This window comes from Oreochromis niloticus, linkage group LG23 (genome assembly GCF_001858045.2).
Source record: "Oreochromis niloticus isolate F11D_XX linkage group LG23, O_niloticus_UMD_NMBU, whole genome shotgun sequence".
Classification (NCBI taxonomy): domain Eukaryota; kingdom Metazoa; phylum Chordata; class Actinopteri; order Cichliformes; family Cichlidae; genus Oreochromis; species Oreochromis niloticus.
The window spans coordinates 26,307,450-26,328,681 of NC_031986.2; the positions used below are offsets into that span (position 1 = coordinate 26,307,450).

At 39.5% G+C, this 21,232-nt stretch overlaps 1 protein-coding gene and 1 long non-coding RNA gene across 5 annotated transcripts; both read right to left on the reverse strand.

Annotated features, from left to right (window-relative positions):
• Positions 1-2,081: 2,081 nt before the first annotated feature.
• LOC106096852 (ribonuclease inhibitor) lies at positions 2,082-8,552 on the reverse strand. The gene is made up of 5 exons (XR_001223203.3): positions 7,884-8,552; positions 7,586-7,759; positions 7,016-7,189; positions 6,874-6,920; positions 2,082-3,181 (listed from the first exon to the last, which is right to left on the reverse strand). It is a non-coding gene; the product is annotated as a ribonuclease inhibitor (long non-coding RNA).
• On the reverse strand, positions 7,880-17,277 carry LOC100702047 (NLR family CARD domain-containing protein 3). Of its 4 annotated transcripts, none has more exons than XM_019365357.2 (7): positions 17,193-17,277; positions 15,705-15,862; positions 15,528-15,620; positions 15,336-15,440; positions 13,783-13,861; positions 12,885-13,107; positions 7,880-9,675 (listed from the first exon to the last, which is right to left on the reverse strand). In XM_019365357.2, the coding sequence occupies exons 2-7, from the start codon at positions 15,827-15,829 to the stop codon at positions 7,880-7,882; spliced, it is 2,421 nt and encodes an 806-aa protein (XP_019220902.1). In that variant the 5' UTR covers positions 15,830-15,862; positions 17,193-17,277. The 4 variants fall into 4 exon arrangements, with proteins under 4 accessions (XP_019220902.1, XP_025759136.1, XP_013121210.2 ...); XM_025903351.1 differs by having other exon boundaries at positions 15,705-15,807; positions 17,123-17,213; XM_013265756.2 differs by having other exon boundaries at positions 17,123-17,213.
• Positions 17,278-21,232: the final 3,955 nt, after the last annotated feature.

Here is a 21,232-nt window from a genome sequence, read left to right on the forward strand (position 1 = left end):
AACATTTTTTTTTGTGCAGACCTGTGTTATCACAGTCTTGAGTTCCTAAAGTCAGCTTAAAGATCCATTGTTTTATCCAAACCCATTGTGCCGGAGGTGTGGTCCCTGGATCAGCTGCAGGGGGGGAGTGGTGCAGTGAGCTCGAGGGGGCGATGCCGGGAAGAGACGAGCGTAGAAGGAGGAGACGGACATCTGGGCTGAGAGGAGATTGTCTTTGTGTGTGCAACTGACAATAAAGTGCAAATCAGTGAGTCAACCATTGAGTGTGTTGGGTCCTTGTACACCCATCATACACAAAAATGATTCAACTTTTAAAATAATAAGAGTTTGTTAAAAGCTAGGTCAAGTTCATTATCGGTGATGACACAAACCCTAACCCTATGCAATACAAAGATGTTCCCCAAATGTCTACTTCACAGACCTGTTTTGGTTTTCTCCAAAACACAAGTATGGAGTTAGGCATCAACACCCACAGTTAATATGCACCAATGTGTTAGGGCTACAATGTGTTTTTGTTTTGGCCATGTGCTCAATAAGCAACGCTCCAGAAACTAGATGTTACATTTCAAATAAATACTCATTTTGACATCAGACTTTCATTTGGGTGTGGAAAAGGCCCTTAGCTCTTTGCCTTCCAGTAAGTTAGTTTTTCAACTATAGCAGGACATCAAGAAAAGACCACCATCAATCGGTTTTCAACGTCTGATGATTGGTGACTGGAGATCAGTTGAAGGTCACATCTCTCACCAACAGGGACAGTCTCCAAGCCTTCTCAGAACCTCAATATGTCAGTCAGTTCAGAAAATGGCTGGATGTTCAGTTTGCAGTAACAGTGAATGTGTAATTCCATGGTCCCATCAGAGGGTGCAGTTTGTGCTGCTGTCAAACATTTGCTGTAATCTGTGTGGATTCATGTTGAAATATATTCTGTGTGAAACTACAGTTTGGAATTTTAAAAACATGAAGAAAAAAAACATATTCAGACAATTTTGACACAAACTAAGTTATGATATATTACATTTGTGGTTTGCACCAGTTCTTTTTTCTTTTTTTTTTGACTCAGAGGTCGGCGCTGACCGGGCGAACTTTTGTTCCTAAGCCTTTCAGACATACGTCATTTGTGTAAATAAAGGCTGCTGCTGAGGTCAGAGGTCATGTTCAGAATCTAATGCTTTAGCTTGTCTCAATGAGCATGTTATGAACTCATATAGCAAACAGCATATTGGGAAGAAGAAGCAGGAGTGGTTAAATAAAAACATGAAGGTAAAGAGACATGCAGCAACCTCTTAGTATTGATCTGGCTTCTGTCTGACTTAGGACAGCTCACACATCAAATATTTACCTGCTGATACTGAGGTGAAAGTCTTCCAGTGGTGTTCAGGTTGTGGTCACACATACTTCACAAACCAACCTGAAATGAGACTAAAACTTTTTTTTTCCAACCCTACAGTGACAGGTGTTTCTCATTGCATCTGAGTAATAAAGAAGTTGAGTCCTTTTATTTTATTATTTATTTATTTATTTATTCATATTCTTTCAGATCTGATCATTGTAATATAAAAGTCGTTTAGGATTTAAGAGGACATAAATTTTTTTTTTAAATACAATAAATACAAAGCTGAATCTCTCCTAGCCCACCCCACTCCCATGGAGGCCAACACTACCCTCCGGTGGTAGTTAGACAGCATGGCACATAGGCTTGTTGCAGAGTGTGGAATTAATCTAGCTCAAACAATAAACTCAATAAATAAAATAAACATGAAACTATATAACATCATCCATAACAAAAAACCCTACATAATCTTAAATAACATCAAGTTATTTCTTTTCAAGTAAAAGTATTGCACTTGAAGTTCTGATGCAGAGATTAACATGAATTATTCCAACATACTATAAAAGTCTTTAAGACATAAATGAGCCTTTTTGTGGTGTTACACCACAGTTACCCATGATTCAGCCATTGAAAGGCAGAGTTTACTAGACTGCACACTTATTCTAACATTTCTAGGATAATTTATTTGGGAGAACTAGTGCAGCTCGATTGTTTCAGAGCTTCATCTGCTGGGTTTCTGCATAAATTCTCAAAGCTCACGTTTTGACAATTTATGTATGAACATACGTATTTATGTATTTTTCAAAAACACCAACAACTGACTTTCATTATAAAACAGCTCTAAAATTATTGGTAAACAATAAAAGAGTTGGTTGTCTTCTTAACAGCTCCTCCATAATACACAGCAGGCACATAACAAAAAGCCAGTACTGTTCATTGGATAATGCTGGCACTCACAGTTGAACCATCATAATTAAAAACATCTTAAACTCTTTTAAATACACTGAGGTGTCATTCTGAAACCTAAAACCAAACTAATGAGGCTCGGCTATTGTGATACTCATGGCCTGAATGTGGATGAGGAAATCAGGCGAGAGTCTCTAGAAGGACAGATTGATACCAGGACAGTCCTCACACACTTCCATTTCTGTTTGGTCCCACAACTAAAGATAAAGCAGCAGCCATATCAGGAGGATTTTAAAGTAACAAAGCTTTGCCTGTTGTTTTCTTTTGAAAAAAAAAAAAAATACTAAGGCAGCTTATTGCTAATGTTTGTTTTAGATGATTTCAGAGTTCTGAGTTTTTCTCTGTGTTCTTTTAAGTCACATATAATCAGTGAGGTGTCATTCTGAAGCCCAAACCCAGGATAAAGAGGTTCAGTGAATGTGGTGTTGAAGGTGTGAATGTGATTGAGGCTGTCAGAAGAGACTCTGTAGAAGGACAGAGTGCCAGCAGCAGCATCCAAATACACTGCTACTCTGTTAGAGACAGAGGATGAGGAGGGGAGACGACTGAATGTTACACTGTTGTTGTGGCACAAAGAGTAACCATCATGAAAGCAGCTCAGGCACCAGGACTGATCATTCCTTCCAAGCCATGAGTGGTTTTTGTCTCCTTTCCTTCTGATTCCTTTATAACTCACGGCAATATCAACCCTTCCTCTCCACTCGACCTCCCAGTAACAACGACCAGTCAGACCATTGTTACACAACAGCTGAGGACGGTCAAATCTGTCTGGATGATCAGGATACGACTGATCCTCTTTCAGATGGGTTACCTTCCTGTTGTTGTCAGATAGTTGGAGTTTTCTGTTTACTGTGTTTGTGTCGATTGTGAGTTGACAGGAATCTGATGGAGAAAAAAGAATGCAGCTGCAGTTAAGCTGTCTTTTAACATTTATCTGTTTGACACAAAACTATGAGGTTTAATGGTGGATTGTAAATGAACACGGTCTAAACATATTGATAATGTAAGTAAAATGAGTGGAGGTCTGTCAGTGGTGACAAGATTGATTGACAATACTTTATTAATCCTGAGGGAAATTGGGTTAAGGCTGCAAGCCTTGTCAGCGCCATCTTACCCTTCCGACCATACACACATTACACAAACATCACTTGGGGAAGACAGGTCAGAGAGGTATAACAATGGAAAATGCACAACATGAGGAAGGACGAGGAGAAAAAAGAACTCCCCCCAGACTGAGCTCCAACAGGGAGATCAGTTTGTGAACAGAAAAAAAATCCCACCTCAGCACATAGCACATGAATCATCACATCTCACAACACAGAAGACATAAGCTTTGAAGGCGTTTGGAGGGGTTGGGGGGGTGAGTGTAGGTCTGTGTCAGTGTACATGCGTATGTGTGCGTGTGACTGTGTGTGTGTGTGTGTGTTCAGCCGATAGAAAGTGTCCCTTCACTCGGTTAGGCAAAAGTCAACAGTCTTCGGTCGACGCGGGTGGCCTTGTGAGTACTCACTGCCCTGCCCATCGTCTATCATGTCGGCCAGCCTTGTGGGATTTTGAACAGCTGTAGGTGTTTCTTGTTCTTCGATAAGCCAGGTCTGAGCCAGCTCCAATCAGCCAGAACTCTGTTATCATGGTTCTGAATTGGTAGATGTCGTTTGATGTTCTCTATCAAGAGTGTCACCTGAAACACGACGCAACCGACCATTGTGAGTACAAGAAAACAATTATTAGAATATAATGTGTTAAATTTGCTTAGATGAGAGGGTCCAGCAATAGATCAGAGGAATAAGGAAGGATTTGTCTGTGTGTTTTAGTTTGGCTTAGCTGTAGGCCTGAGAGTGTGTGTGTAATTGTTTAGAGGGAAAGGAATTTATTGACACTGGGGGTTTGCCTGTCATAAAAGGAGACAGGAAGCTACAGTGGGGGATGTGGATGCTGATACTTTAACCTGAATCTAATAAACGGTCAGAATTGTTATAAACTTAGAAGTAGGTTTGCAGGAGACTCTCCACCTTATCTGTAAATGTAAGACAACAAGAGGCCAATGGCCCAGTGGATGCAGAGTGGGGGTCTCAGTGTTTGTAATATGTTAACTGTTTTTTGTATGTTGTCTAAAGGAATTTGGTGTAGATTGAGTGAGGAGATTACTTTTATGACCGGCAGGAAGTCACATACACAGAGACACACACACAGTGCTTTGACTGTTACGATGCACTCACACCTACATGCACAGTCACTCACGTGCACTCACATAGACATACGGGTACGCGCACACACAGGCACTCACGTGCTCGCACATACACACACAAACACAGAGTTTTCAACACACCATGGGGGTTTTATGATGGGGTCACTTCTATAAAGCTGACTGTAACAAAGGAGTGGAAGATCTGCAGAGGGACACTGGCCTTGCACATCTCCCCTTCTAGAAGATGCATGCTTAACTGTAGATGAATAAAGGTTTTGTGAAATGACTACTGAGTCCGGTGCCGTCTCTGGATGCCTCGAGGAATAAAGAAGAACCGGGTGAAACTGATTTCGTAACACCATCGAGTACCTGGCAGCAAACATCTCCGCAGGACAATTGGGTTCTCCCAAGCCCAGGAGTTTGTCAATTTCGTCAAGGGACCAGTTGATCAAATCCATAAGTCTTCTTTAGGTTTTTAAAAGAACAAGTCTGGGAGACTCTCTTAGGGTTAGAGAATAAGCGAGACTATACAAAGACATGAGAAGCCAAGGGAAGATAAGGGAGAGGGAGAGGCAGAGGGAGAAGGAGAAAAGTGCGACCGCCTCCGTCAAGAGCCAAGAAGAAAGTTCTGGCACAGCCTAACTACTGCAGTGTGATCTGGTCCAGTGCTTTAATAAAAGAAATGAAATTACAACTAACTCAAAATAAAGCTGCATGATGTTATGATGAGTGCTGTGTGGCTGGCAGGATGTGTACCCAAATGCAGGACTCAGAAAAGGAAAGTTAACTTAAAGCGCAGCTTTATTGTTGGGAAAACTCTTCACAGAAATAAACATCACAAAACGAACTAAAAATCACAACATGAAACTAAACATTAAACTAGCTGTTGGAAGAGAGGATGTATCTGTGCAGAGTGGATATGAGTGCAAATTTATAACCTTGATCTTGCAACAGTAGTCATATCTTCCCTAGGGATGGGTACCGGTGTCCGGTGCCATGATGGCACCAGTTCTGACATAAACGGTAGTAACCAGACCGAAAAGCAGCGCACATTTCGGTGCTTTATTTCGGTGCTTTATTTTGGTGCTTTTTTTACTGAGATGTCATACACTTTGGATTCTAGCCAATCGTTTTACCTTTGCAAGCATAGTAGGCGGGCCCAGGTACGTACATTCTTTTAGAGCAGAGCTACAGATTAAAAATGCCCAAGGCGAAGCGGTCAAACGTCTGGCTGTACTTCACAGCAAAAGATGCAAACTCAGCAGCCTGCAACAAGTGCTTTAAGCTGATACTGTGATACTGTCAAAGCGTTTTTTTAAAAGCCGAGAAATGCACCGTATTTAATAGCTTGCTGCAAGACCTCACACCGTGCACATCTACTGCGGGTGTGGTGCCTGTTATCGGACCCGGAGTTAGCAACATCCCCCAAGAACCCGAAGAGGAGAGTCCTGGCCCCTAGCCCTGTCAGTGTAGCAGAATGATGACGGATGATGATGGCAGCAGCAGCCGTTCTTCTCTGGGTCAGTAGCTTAATGTTGTTCGTGTGTAATTTACGTTGAGTAGGCTAACCACGTTATTAAATTAATGCATGTAAGGTGAACTAGCAAACACTGTCATAGTTACATGCGGCTGTCTTCTTGTTTGATGGCAGATACTCCCTTCACCCTGGCCAAAAAGGCTAAAATGACCAAAGAAAAAGTGGGAAACAGCTAAACATGAGAGGTTTTTGGACAAAGTTTGTGTTTTTTTCCATTGTTTAAGCACTGCTTCCAGCCAAGAGTGAGACCAGATATGCCCTATAGCTGCAGAAAAGGCTAACATTGTTATCTTTTTACAAAAAAAACAGCTAAACATGAGAGGTTTTTGGACAAAGTGTGTGTTCTTCATTCTTTAACCACCAGTTCGAGCACCGTTTAAGCACCGGCACAGTTTCAAAAGTACCGGTTTGGTACTGGTATCGGATAAAACCTAAACGATACCCATCCCTAATCTTCCCTCTAGTGAACTTAATGCTGTCTGTAATGAAGAACCTACTGTGGTGTTCCAGTATTCACATATTCTGGTGCCAACTGAGGAGGTTCAGCCGACAACTTGACAGCCAGTAACACATTGTTGGCAACACTGGAGGGTAGTCCACCAACCCAGATACCAAGAATAAAGAACCACCACTCAATAAAAACTATTTGTTTATACTGTTTATCTTGTGATTAAAAACCACCTGACTGATTGAAATTTCTTAATCATATCTCATGCTCTGGTTTAAATACAAACTAATTTCAATTCTACTCACTGCTGAGCTGCATCACATCTGGATATCAATGAAAATTGTCACTACTTTGAGGGAAAAACTCTCATTTGTGATTTTACAAAACAAAAACATACTTACACTTCCTCAGACCTGGTATCAACCACTCGACACCAACCGGTTCCAAGCTAAAGTGATACGTTTAGACAAATTCAGATCATCCTATCATTTTATATTATAAAGTGATGTGTTTATAATGTTAGTAACAAGATCACCCAGATACCTGAGAGTCTCCAGCCTCCTGAGTGGATCCTCAAGTCCGCATAGCAGCAGCTTCCCCCCGTCTCCTGTATGATTGTAGCTCAGGTCGAGCTGTCGCAGATGGGATGATGGGTTGGAATGAATAGCTAAGGCCAGAGAAGCACAACCTTCCTCTGTGATCAGACAGCCTGACAGACTGCAGACATGCAAAATGAGATACATGTCAGTTCATGTGGGAATGCCAGTGTACAATTTAATGGTATTAGAGAACAGCATACTTATGGCTAAAATGATGACAACTCTTAATTTAAATGGTGACAATTAGCTTTTCCTTTCATTGAAAATGTGTTAATAAAATACTAATAGAATTCTAAAAGTAAAGACCCTGAAAACTCAAGACATTACTAACAGTTGCTTAAGACTGAATAAAGCACATGTCTTGCTTTATCAAATTGCTTTACCCTACAGGAGAATGAGGACTTGAATGCCCTTTTTTTGACTAGTTAGCAAGCATAGCAAGAGAGAAAATGTTTCTTTGTTGTTGTCATCAGGCTGCTTCTAGGTATCGTAGCTCAAATAATAAACATCTCACCTGAGAGTTTCCAGTTTACAATGTGGACTCTCCAGCCCAGCAGAAAGCTTTTTCACTCCCCAAACATTCAGGTCATTGTTACTCAGGTCCAACTCTCTCAGATGTGAGGACTGGGAGCTGAGAATTGAGGACAAACCTTCACAGCTTTTCTCTGAGAGGTTACAGCCACTCATTCTTTAAGAAAAAGAGGACAAATGATCAATAAAACGATCCACTTACTGACACACGTTAACTAATTCTACTAACTTGTTCTCCTGCTGTTTGTAGACAATCCAGCAACTAAAATTTGTGTACTTACAAAGCTTTCTTGGAGGACTTGACCACTGGAAGTAGCCTGAGAAGACCCTCCTCAGAGGGGGAGTACTTCTTCAGATCAAACACATTCAAATCTTTTTCTGATGAAAGTAAGATGAAGACCAGAGCTGACCACTGAGCTGGAGACAGTTCATCCCTAGAGAGACTTCCTGAATTCAGGGACTGTTGGATCTCCTCCACTAGAGAATGATCATTCAGTTCGTTCAAACAGTGGAACAGGTTGATGCTTTTCTCTGCAGACAAATTGTCACTGATATTATTCTTGATGTACTCCACTGTTTTCTGAATTGTCACTGAGCTACTTCTTGTCTTCGTCAGCAGTCCTTGTAGCAGAGCTTGGTTGGTTTCCCATGAAAGACCCAGGAGGAAGCGGAGGAACAAGTCCAGATGTCCATTTGGACTCTGTAAAGCGCTGTCCACAGCACTCTGATATAAACGTGTCTCTGCAGATTCTCTTGATTCATACTTTTTGGAGGGTGTTTGTTTTTCCAGAAGATTGAGTTCAGAGCAGAAGAAGGTCAGATGAACATGAAGAGCAGCCAGAAACTCCTGAACACTCAGATGGACAAAGCAGAACACCCTGTCCTGGTACAGTCCTCTCTCCTCTTTAAAGATCTGTGTGAACACTCCTGAGTACACTGAGGCTGCTCTGATATCGATGCCACACTCTGTCAGGTCTGATTCATAGAAGATCAGGTTTCCTTTCTGCAGCTGATTAAAAGCCAGTTTTCCCAGAGACTCAATCATCTTCCTGCTCTCTGGACTCCAGTGTGGATCTGTTTCAGCTCCTCCATCGTACTTGACTTTTTTCACTTTGGCCTGAACCACCAGGAAATATATGTACATCTCAGTCAGGTTCTTGGGCAGCTGTCCACCCTCTCTAGTTTTCAGCACATCCTCCAGAACTGTCGCAGTGATCCAGCAGAAGATTGGGATGTGGCACATGATGTAGAGGCTCCGTGATGTCTTGATGTGGGAGATTATTTTGATAGCTAGCTTTTTATCTTGAAATCTCTTCTTGAAGTACTGCTCTTTCTGTTGTTCAGTGAACCCTCTGACCTCTGTCACCATATCAACATACTGATGAGGGATCTGATTGGCTGCTGCAGGTCGTGTGGTTATCCAGAGGCGAGCAGATGGAAGTAGTTTTCTCTTGATGAGGTTTGTCAGCAGCACTTTGACTGAGGTGGACTTTGTGATATCAGTCAAGACCTCAGTTTTCTGAAAGTCCAGAGGAAGTCGACACTCATCCAGACCATCAAAGATAAACAGAACCTTGAACTCTTCAAAGCTGCAGATTCCTGCATCTTTGGTTTCAGTAAAGAAGTGATGAATAAGTTCCACCAAGCTGAACTTTTCCTCCTTCATGACATTCAGCTCTCTGAAGGTGAACGGAAATATGAAATGGATGTCTTGGTTGGTTTTGTCTTCAGCCCAATCCAGAGTGTACTTCTGTGTTAAAATTGTTTTCCCAATGCCAGCCACTCCTTTTGTCAGCACTGTTTTGATTGGTTCATCTCTTTCGGGTGAGGCTTTAAAAATTTCTTCTTGCCTGATTGTTCTTTCTGGTTTGTCTAGTTTCCGGGATGCTGTTTCAATTTGTCGGACCTCATGCTGATCATTGACCTCTGCAGTCCCTCCCTCTGTGATGTAGAGCTCTGTGTAGATCTGATTCAGAAGAGTTGGGTTTCCTGCTTTAGAAATCCCCTCAAACATGCACTGGAACTTCTTCTTCATTGTATATTTGAGATGTTGTTGGCATGTAGCTGGAGTTCCTGATTGAACAAAGAACAAATCCCATAAATTTGAACATTTGATATTAATGTAGAAGATGTAACTCTTACATTTCACATCCCAACCCTAGATAAGAAAGGCTAGGTAATGGACTAGCAACCCAAAACCAAAACAATACATCCGCTGACACAGTGAAGAAGAAAAAGGAAAATTGTTCTTCCCCTATTCTTATATGTTGAATGCCAGGATCTCCCTAAAACACAGGCCAACCAGTCTTCAACCACCTAGGATATGCATTATAAGTTCATGAAAAGAAAGTGTTGTGAAGATCGGGAAATCAGCTCAAACTGCCACAGAAGTGCAGTAGTGTAACTACTTAGTGGGAATCTGTAGGACCAGATGGACAAAGTGTGAGCAGAAAAGGCAAACATCAGGTGAGATGATTCTGGGTACTTCACCTGAGGAGGAAGGTGCTGAACGAACTTAAGGCATAGCACCAGGCTGCAATACTTGGCACAGAGAGCATCTGTAGAATGAGAAGCTCATGAGAGAAGATTCATCAGTGTGGCTTCCAAGATCACAAAAAAATATAGCTCCATGAATGTCGGCGCTGGCACGGCTGGCAGCCTTAACCCAATTTCCCTCGGGATGAATAAAGTATGATCAATCAATCAATGTCATTAAGAGCTATGCACCATTTTATGTAAGTGATGCTTGGACCAAAGATGTTTTGTTAACATCCGAACAATGCCTTTCTTCAGAAAATACTGAAAGAAGAGGAAAGCTGGAACATCCTGAATTCCCTAACAGGAAGACTCACATACAGATGAAGGCAAAATTATTCCCCACCTATCAAAGTCTTTATCAAAAATTCCGCTAACTTTCCCAATTGCTTTTTTAACCATTTCATGCATGAAATATGACAACCTCAATCAGGATATTTAAAAGTATTTTTATTCATCTTTAGGCATGAAAAAAAGGTTTTTGAACTTTTCAGTTTTTTATATGTCCCCTTAGGTGGACAACATACGTTTTGACTTATGAATTTCACAAACGAATAAATAATATACACTGTATAAAAACTATAACATAACAAAAATATGTTTTTATATATTTTAAATATATTTTATAACAATATAAGAGCATGTGTAACAAATGTAACAAATATATGTAGAGGCTCTGTGATGTCTTGATGTGGACTGCCACCCACTGGCTGACCAGTGAGTGGCAGGGTACAGACTGACACATCAGTGTCCAATGTAGTGGTTTATGTGCAACTATACCATTAACACTAACACACATACAAAAAAAAAAACAGCCTTTGAATAGTTGTCCACTATAGTGACCACTATGTGTGAAAGGGTTAAGTGGGATTTTCAAAATAACATTTCTGAACATACTACTTGTTGTTAGAAAGTAGGAATGATTTATGCTTGTACACAATTTCAGACTGATTTCAGAAAAAAACAAAAACTATTAGGCTCAATATTATTAACCCCCTGAAAAACTACTTTTGAGCATTAACGTTGTAAGTCTCGCAGCTTAGAAAATCCAGTTAAAATTGAGGATCCTCTTCTAATTTGCACGCAATATAAGAACCACAGCAAGGCTTTGAGATGTCACTTGAGAAAGCATACCAAAGACAAAAAAAACAGCTTAGACTTGATTGAAAGAATTCTTGACACTCTCCAAGATATTGATATACAAAGTTCTAATAGTATTTAATAATAGTATCTAATAGTAAGAATGAAAGATTTCAAAGACTCTGGAAAGACAAATGACATCAATACCTGTCTGGAAAGGACAGTCTTGGGCCTTTTATGTCATTCAGGGAATTAGCTTATGTAGAAGTGCAATGTTTATTTTCATTTGTATTTCTGGCTATACTGGAAAACAGTTAATGATGCATAATTCATGATTTGATTGTTTATTATACTCAGCACTTTGTATACGTTTTGTTTACAGACCACAGACACCCACTCCCACACCTACGAGTCCTTGTACGCCCCACCTGTAAGCTTGTGGTTGCATTACTGTGCTGTAGTGTTAACGAATGACAGTAAAGAAGGAAGAACCTAATTTGAACATCCTGTTAGTTCTGACCGGCACCACTGCTATTCAGCCAACGCCTATACAGTCGTTGGTGAAACCCAAATAATTAGTGGCAGACCAAGAAAACCTCCACTTCTGCAGAATTGGACTGGACATCTTCAAGCCAGTTTGCAGTATGTTAAGCACAACCTGGAAAAAGACTATCCATACTGAAACCACATCCTAAGGTCAGATAAGACGAAATTAGGGCTCTTTGGTTCTTATGTTTGGAGAACATTCTGATCCACAATGCTGCACTGACAGGGGCTAGAGAGAAAGAGAGCATATTTCTCTCATATTGGCTTTTCTTCATTGGCTCCCAGTTAAATCTAGAAAATTTCATAGGCTTACTTGTGGTTCCTAGAGTATTTAAAGGTAGAATGGGAGGCAGAGCCTTCAGCTTTCTGGCCTCTCTTCTCTGGAAAGATACACAGTTTGCTATTAGTATCCAGGTTCATACTTTCAACCAAGGTGATTTTTGATATTTGGGAAATAATTTTATTTCTGTGTGCACAGTAAAATTATGCATATTTGGCAAGACTATGTTAGAACATTATTTGCTCTCTTTAAAAGGATATGGGTAAAATAATTTTATGGTCCAAAACAAATATTAGAGGAAAATTATGGTTTGCCAGTGAAATTTCAGGTGAAGATTAGACCTTTTGGCTATGATGAGACAAATCCAAGACTCACCCTACTCTTAGAACTGAAAAAGCTTCTCAGACAAGAGGTGAAAACATCTTCAAGAAACAAGAAAACAAGTCCAGACGCTTTTCTTTTCAAGCTCCTTAGACGACTGGCCCACCCCTGTTTCCCACACCCTGCCACAAGCGGTTGTAGGGCTTGCAATGACGGTGCTGCTCAGGACGGTAAATACTGCCTGAGCCAGACTCTAAAAACTGTTTTCTTCCTGCTAACACACCTCTCACTCTTCATTGATGAAGTGAGGTCACAAAAGCTGAGTGGATTTGATGAAATCACAAACATACACCACAACACAGTCAGAACTTTATAACCAGGAAATATTACAAACATGGAATGAGTGGTGGGAGTGGGACATAATGTGATAGCAGCCAGGTGTTGTTTTTTTATGAACCTAGTTGGAAAAAAACATGCCTGATCTGGACACTACACCTGGTCTTTATAGAAATGTTCTTACTTCTTTGTAGAGAGTCAGCCAACTCCTCCTGTTTCATCCACCTAAGGAAGTCATCTACCATCTTCAGAAGAGCTTCTCTGCTGCTCCTCTTCTGGTTTTCACCCTCTAACATCTCCTTATCCTTCCACTGACTCGCTAAACATTCTGGATGATCTGGACTCAGAACTTTCTGGATCTTCTTCAGTTCATTCTTCACAAAAGTGATAATGTTTTCTTCCAGCAACTAGAACAGAATACTGTATATTTTTTTAACATGAATGGTATAATTATCAGAAACATCTTATCTGGTTTTGTACAGAATTTCAACCTACAGGCCTACAAATTACTATAAAGGAACTTTATTACAAAGCCTGCCACCTTATCTATACTGGATGTATAGAAATAATGACTACACAGCTTTACATAAGCTAGTCAGTCAGTCAAATACAAACTTGAACACTGAAAACATGTGTTACTGTAGAGTTTTAAGTTTGTCCTCTTTATGATGTCATATTAACAATGCCAGAGAATTTTGTTGAACTGAATTACATCAACAAGAATTTGATTTAATCTGATGAAACTGCGCTACTTGATGTATGAGCTTGGAAGGAAAGAATCTGGACTTCTTGAAGTTTCTTGCAGACGTTTCAACTCTCATCCGAGAAGCTTCTTCGGTTCTAAGAGCAAATGTGGAGAGTCCCAGATTTTTAAGCCCCGTTGGGAGCGTCCCTAAGCCCTTTTGGCTTTTTCATCTTCAAGAAACTTAAGGAAGTCCAGATGCTTTCCTTCCAAGCTCTTTAGACTATGATGAGTGGATGACCGAGAACCTTCACAGACATGTGCTGCTTGATGTTATATTAGTACACAGTCCTGTTTGATTCTTAGCTCAAGTGAAGGACGTTTCTGTTAATGTACAGACCCTAAATATGGAGTCCAGGTGTTTTTGATCCTGCTGTTCAGACTGACCACTAGGAACCTCTGAGCTCTCCTGTTGCATCCTGTAAAAACATAAACTATTAGTTAATATTTGATATAAACTTGAACTAAACCTCCATCCATCCATCCGCTTATCCTTTTCGCGGGGGGCGCTGGAGCCCATCCCAGCTGTCATAGGGTGAGAGGCGGGGTACACCCTGGACAGGTCGCCAGTCTGTCGCAAGGCTAACACACAGAGACAGACAACCATTCGCGCTCATATTCACACCCATGGGCAATTTGCATTAATCAATTAACCTATCCCAACAAACTGCATGTCTTTGAACAAAAATCTGACCAAACTTTGGCTGCTCAAAAAAAAAGAAGCAAAAATCATCAATGCAGCTTTACTGTCTTTCTTTTGCTTCTACTATGTCTGACTTTCTGTTTAAATGCACTGTTTGAATATTCTACAGGTTGCCAGTTGCCAAACAATACAAAAAAATAGACGACCCTTTACTTTGAAGGATTTTGCAGTTCACCTTCACAGCAGCAACAAAACCACTTTTAGTGAATAATGTGACTTCTAATTGTGAAGATAGGATATAATTTGTTATTTTTACTTTCATATTGTGATGCCAACAAAATGATGAGTTATTTTGAGGAAACTAATTAGTGTTTAATGGACCCAAAATAATCTTATCGAAGTAATAACATCAGTGTAGCGAAAAAATAACCATTATCTCTCGGAGAAAATGCAAATGTTTTCTGACACTTGTGAGTTTTCTGTTTATTTTGAAAGTATGAATTAATTCCAGTCACTTGTTTGAACGTCATTAGGTCTTTTACATTTATGTCATAATAATTAATTAGGTGTACAAGTAAAATACTCAAGGATCCAAAAGCACATGCAAAAAACTGTAAATCATTGTTCCTGACTTTTATTCACTTTAGACCAGATCGTGCTTAAATTTTTGTCTTTCTTTTATTGTGGGTTAGATTTGAACACTTGGAAAAAAAAATATGTCAATGTGCAACTAAAACAGCAAATACTGGCCCAATGTAGGACCAAAATACTAGTGAAAACTAGCCCAAACCGCAGCTACAGCTTTAGCAGTTCTAAGTTTAATGCTCCAGTGTCTTGTGTATCTTGTAAAATAAGATAACAGAAAGCATTGTGCATTCATTAAAGGGCATATACTCTCCTGGAAGATATAAACAGTGGCACATATAACACTAAATCTATCTATTTGTCAAATTTTACAAATCTATTTGTTATTTTAAAGTTGAAAGTACTTCTGAGAGTTATTCAGAACATCTTTGACAAACTCTGTACACACGGGAGGTTCGCCATCACAGAGGGGTTAACTCACTTTGCCTGTGAAAAAAGATTCTGTGTAAAATGTCACAGTGGCTTCTTGAACTGGCTGCAATTCACAGACACACAGCTGGATTCAGCTTCAGAGGAGTCGACTCTGTGATCAGTGCTGTTCTATTAAGCCTTTACAATCATATTCTTTTTTGTAAAATATTCATTTTCATATTATGGTAACTTACTTTTTGGCAGTATGTCTAAAACTGGTGTTTAAATTATTTGGCTGTTCACTTTTTGAGGACACACAGCTGGGTTCAGGTCTCAGAGAATTCAGCGTCTGATGGGTCCTAAAAATAAATATCCTTGCATGAAAAAACTTCATATGTGGATTTGAAGTTAATTCTTTAAATCAGTTAATATTGATAACAACTTACGTTTTACTAGAGGAATTTTTTTGTTTGAAATCAGTCGCAAGTTCTTTTGAATCGTTGCTCTTTAAGGACACACAGCTGGGTTCAGGTTGGTTCCTGTGAATAATGAAGTTTCAGTGATGTGAGTGCTGAGCTGTGACATGGAGAAGAGTCATGGACAGTTAGAGATGGTCATCTCACCTCTGAGCTTTGGTCTGGCTCTCATGTTCCCCACACAGAGTGGTTTTAGAGGGAGGAACTCCCTCCTCTCTGTCCTCACACTGATCCATAGCCGGGCCCACTCCTTCACACAAACAAAACTCCATGAGTGGATGAACATCAGATTTGTTGGAGATGAACTGAAAACAAGGGACAGCAGCTAATAGTAGGAGACAGATAAAAAAAAAAAAAACAGATAATAGGTGGACAGCGTTCTGCCTGAGCGCTATACTGATACTAATATAAGTAATGATCATTATCTGTTATCAGAGTAATCTAACGTACATCCAGGCAGAAATAACTGTATCAATAAGTTTCTTTAAGACAGGTCAGACTATTAAAACATCATGTGGGCCATCTGTGAACATCACAACTAGTTTCATAAGTGTTTAATGTTCTTTTTTTCTCCGTTATTTTACAAGGTTTAGGTTTGTCAGCTGTCAGATAATTACATGTATGTCACAGTTAGGTTTTTATCCCACCTGTTAGCAACTCTCGTATGACTTCAGTAAGATTCACATGCATCCACTAGTTGTTAATGTGATTGTGTTCTCTCATTTTCTTAATATGTTTTTTGAGTACTCAATTGTCCATGCTTCACCTGCAGGAGCTTTGTGTCTTACATGGGTCGACGCCAATGTATTTACTTTGGCAACAAAACAGTGGATCAGGGTTCAAATAAGAACAGTCTGCAGATGGTGAGAAGTCCTCCTCCTTTTTGTGCTGTGTGGAGCTGCCAGCCCTAACCCTCTGCTTCCTTGTGATCTATGCAGTTTTTACTGTGAGATGAAACTCAATAAAATAGTTTAATCTGTGGTTCAACTTTGCCCATCTGTTTGGCCATGTTGAAGCACATTTACAGCTGAATAAACTGTTCAGCAACAATTCTGTTAACACTGTGTGGCTTTTAGATCTAACTGGGAGGCAAATAGAAAGTTAATAGCTGTGTATACAGGCATGGTCAAAACAGATAGTTAAATGTTTGTGTACAGCAGGTTTAACAAGTTTAACAAGGTTTTAAACTACAGCAAACATGTAACTGAACTTAAATCAGATAATGTAGCAAAAAATAACAATCAAACACTTCCTGTAAAATATTCTTAGGTATGTTTAAGACTTTGATCTGTGTGCTTAACAAGTTTATTAGACTACCTGACATAAAAAAATTAAAAAAAAACAAGAAAACACAAAGACTTGAGATACGATTTTAAAAAGTTCCCTTGTTAAAGTTACACTTCTATCAGCGCGTTTGCTTTCACAGATCTCTCCATCATACTTAACCAGTCCGCACGCTGGGCTCTGATAATCACATAAAATAAACACTCTACAGATCCGCTCTTACAAACAAATGAGCAACTTTGCAAACAAAAGCAAAGAATAAACGACGAACAAACACTTACCAAAGTATAAATATTCACGTAAACATGACAAAAGCCAGTTTAACTAACCAGGAAATAAACAGAGGCTGACCTGAAACAGGAGATCGCCCCGCCCACCAGACTACCTCAGCCGAACGACTAAGGTTCAAGTACAACCAAGTCCACTGAAGCTATCAGCGCTTCATGTGGTTTGAACTACTTTAAACAGAGTTAGTTTAGTGCACTGGTTGAACTATAGTCGTTTTTTTTCAGCGCGTGTTAACCATCAGTGTACCACACTACCTACTGTAGTTACTAATGGTGACCACTAGAGGACAGTCACCACCATGAAAACTTCACCTGTAGCGCAGAAGCTTAAACGGCCATCAGCAGATTATATACCAGAGGCTCGGGAGCCAAACCGACTTCATTCTGTGGATTCTGTGAATGATGAAAACGTCATGATATAATTGCAGATTTCTTCATATATGACCTGCATGGAGACACTGAAAAAATGTCTGATACTGATGTACAAACCCGAACAAGAGGCTGTTGGTACCTGAATCTCACCACCAGCTTCTGAAAATAAAATTAGGCTCAGAAACAAAGCTCCAGTAGTCAGCTCTGTCCTGACACACAGTCCTGTGATTTACTGTTTTAAAGGGCACCTTATACCACATGACACAACCAGAGTCTGTGGCTTCACATTGAGTCAGGCAGGAATTAGTCTGTGATCTCACGCCAGAACAAAAGGACACCAGATCGCACCTCTGCCACAGAGCACTCCTTGAGGTGGAGGACTTCTCTCCTCAATCAGAGATCTGTTTTCAGCCTCGGAAGCTTTCTGAGCTCAAACAATGCAGGTGGAAGACAGGACGGGGCGGTCTCTGATGGTGCTTCAACAGCTGTCAGCGAATAAAACTGCACACAGTCAGGGATCTATGATCAATCACTGATATATTTATAAAGTCCGAGGTCGAAGTTTAATTACAATTTATAGACCCATTTTTATAATTATAATTATAGTTATTTTATAAAATTTTACAAAATAATGCTCATTACGCTTCACAAATCAGGAAATTCCAGTCATGTGTGTTTAATATGATGGCTTCAGGTATAACTGTTACTCTTCAAGTTACCTGGGTGAAGGAGAGCTAACACTGCCCTCTTTGGGTAAAGTTCATGATCACAACTTTCATGCTTTAAATTTAGTTTCTGTGAACATGACATAACATAGAGATTAAATAAAAGATTATACATTAATAGATTAATGCCACCTCTCAAATATGCTGACAAACTCTTAATTACAATAAGAAAAAAGTCTGTTGATTATGGAAGAAATATTTCTTCCATAGAAAGTCAGAGTGATAATAATGCCATATAGAGCCGTTTAAAACTATGTCTCCTGCCGCCAATGTGACAACATATAGGAATATAGGGGATAATATATAAATGGGAATTCTAAATATCCCATTACTTTGGACCTCTGACATTTTATTAACGGTGAAATGTCTGGTCAACCTTTGACAAATCTTTTGAAACTTCTTAAAGTGCATTTAAAAAGAACAAAGAAAACAAAATTGACATTTACAAAAATTACAATACCCTTAAAAGCAAATACTGCCCAGAGAGACAGCTGCCAGGTGGAGGTTTGTGCTCTCGCAGTGCTTCTTATTTTTCATAGATTAACCCTTTAAGCCATTAACTTATGAAAAGTTATCTTTGTCTGTTTGAATTTTACGTCTGTGGATTTAAAATGAAGTTCCACCTTAAATAATAACGCACACGAAAACACAGTGTGTCTTTTATTGTCTGTGTCATGTGTTGGGCTGGGTATTTACTCCCATCTTTATTTTACTTTCACTTTCATGAACTGTGTGGCGCAGGTGATCGTCTCCTGTGGGAAGCTCCGTGTAAAGGTAAGTGAAGCACTCTGTAATGTTTTCCTTGCTAATATCAGCTGTGTACAGGTTAGTCCCACCACAAACAGCACAAATTTGCCGCTCCATAGTTCCAACTGAACTATGGAGCGGCTCCAGCTGGAACTGGGAAGCAGGGCCTGGGAAGGCTGGCCATTTAATGTTTGTGTACGTGCGTGACCAGCTCAGCAAAGATAAGTTGACGGTCAGCAGCTGATCTCTGAATCGTTGTTAGTGTGGATCCACTATTGATTACTGAAGGGCAGCTTTTTCTCCCGTGGAGCAAAAGTTGTTATTGTTGGGGTTTTTTTCCCTGCTGTGGATGAAAAGCTGTTTATATATGCCTGTCGGCATATTTACACCACAGGGCTGGGTGGGTTAAGCACTGTTACAGTAGTGATATCAAGTTCAAACGTTCAGCTGGAGTGACAATGGGGGGGGGGGGGTTGTTGATACCACAGGTTATAATTCAAGAGTTAGTGTGATTAAGTGAACCAGTTTGTAAAGACGCAGTAAGGCTACCTGCGGCTAGAAATGTGTTGCTCCTCTATTCTGGGTATTACCGTACAGGTGACAGTAAACAAACAGACAATTTTAAAGCAGTGCTTTTGTAATACGTAAAAGCAATACTGCACTAGAGAGATAAAATACATTATACAATTATAAAATATGTTATTAAATACATTATAAATTATGTCAGCACTGGAAGAAGAATTCTCAGTGGATTCTGACTCAGGCTGACTTCACATCTGTCACTGGTAACTGTCTTTTTGTATTACAGCAAAGCTTTTGAAAAATGCAAATGGAAAAAAAAATTGCATTATTGATGTACATGTTCAAATTTACTTCCTAGTTTCAGCACACCCCTCCCCTTTATGAAATGCTTAATATGATATGCAAGCACAGTTCAAAGACAGTTGGGATGCTCTATAAATGTTAATAAAAACAAAATGCAATAATTTGCAAATCCCACAAACCTATATTATATTCACAAGAGAACAAAGAAAACATCAAATGTTGAAACTGAGAACATTTACCATTTTAAGAAGAAAAAAAATGGCATTTTGTTTTTCTCAAAAACTGTTCAGTAATATGACATGAAATATATCATGGATAGCCTGAAAGATAGTGTTTGGTGCAAAATTATTTTTACATATTAAACTTGTTTCAAGTCTTTGGAGCTTGAAAAGAAGGCGACGGGACATTTAGGTCACCTTTGATTCAAGACTCTTATTCAATTCAGAAGTGAAGAAGCCTCTTGAATGAGAGATGAAATGCCTTTACAAAAGTTAAAGAAGTCCCACTGCCTTGTTTTCAAACTCTTAAGACCACCATGACATGGATTCCTGCTTGTATGCTTGTACCATAATATCCAGAATAGAGAAACTGCAAAATTCAAACGAACCATAATACAAGAGGACAATGCAGTGGTGAACCTGGCACTTTAAATAGTGAAGCAATGCCATTTCAGACAAGAGAAAGAATGTCAATAAAACCTTAAATCTTATGCCTGTGTTGCTGGCAACATCATTTTTATTAGTTTATTGATTTAAAATGAAAAGGATTTGCATGTAATCATAACCCCAAAGCTTTGACTCTGTCTCTTTGTTAAAGAAAGGTGGACTGTGATATACCGAAGGGATCTGATCAACTCAAACAGCTGGAGACAATAAACACAACTTCACCTCCTGTTAATGTTTGTTCAAACCAGGATTAGGCTGCATTTACTGGTGCATATCACTAATAATCTCTAACAGATCCGTGTGCCTCCAGCAAATCATGTTAGGGTTTACATGCATGATTTGCATTTAAAAAAACATAAAATTCAAACAAGAATATCAACCACATATATGCAATTTTATTAGGGCAGCATGATGGTGTGGTGGTTCATGACATTGTCTCCCAATAAGAAGGTCCAGTGTTTGATCCTGCCGGACTTTGTGTGTGAAGTTTCATGTTCCTCCCACAGTCCAAAAACATGCATGTTAGGTTACTTGGTGACTCTAAGGGTGTACCCTGCCTCTTAAACTATAGCTGCTGGGATAGGCTTTTCCCAGATCACAACACTTAATTGGATAAGCAGTAGAAAATAGATGTATGAACAATTTTCTAAACTAATTCTAGAATTCAAAACTTCTTTTCTTTTGTTACTCAAGGATGTGAACATGCAGACTTTATTTGTCCAGATAAATAAACTACTCGGTTAAGGCCAAATAAAATTTTGTTTCATAGA

What these genes read in the sequence shown, in the direction of transcription:
- LOC100702047 (XM_019365357.2), bottom strand. Translation starts at nt 15,829, where the DNA reads ATGGAGTTTTGTTTGTGTGAAGGAGTGGGCCCGGCTATGGATCAGTGT. An exon ending in TTTAGACATACTGCCAAAAA is followed by an intron (nt 13,862 to 15,335) that starts GTAAGTTACCAT and finishes ATGTTTTTACAG; the next exon opens with GATGCAACAGGAGAGCTCAG. An exon ending in ACCTGGACTCCATATTTAGG is followed by an intron (nt 13,108 to 13,782) that starts GTCTGTACATTA and finishes ATTCTGTTCTAG; the next exon opens with TTGCTGGAAGAAAACATTAT.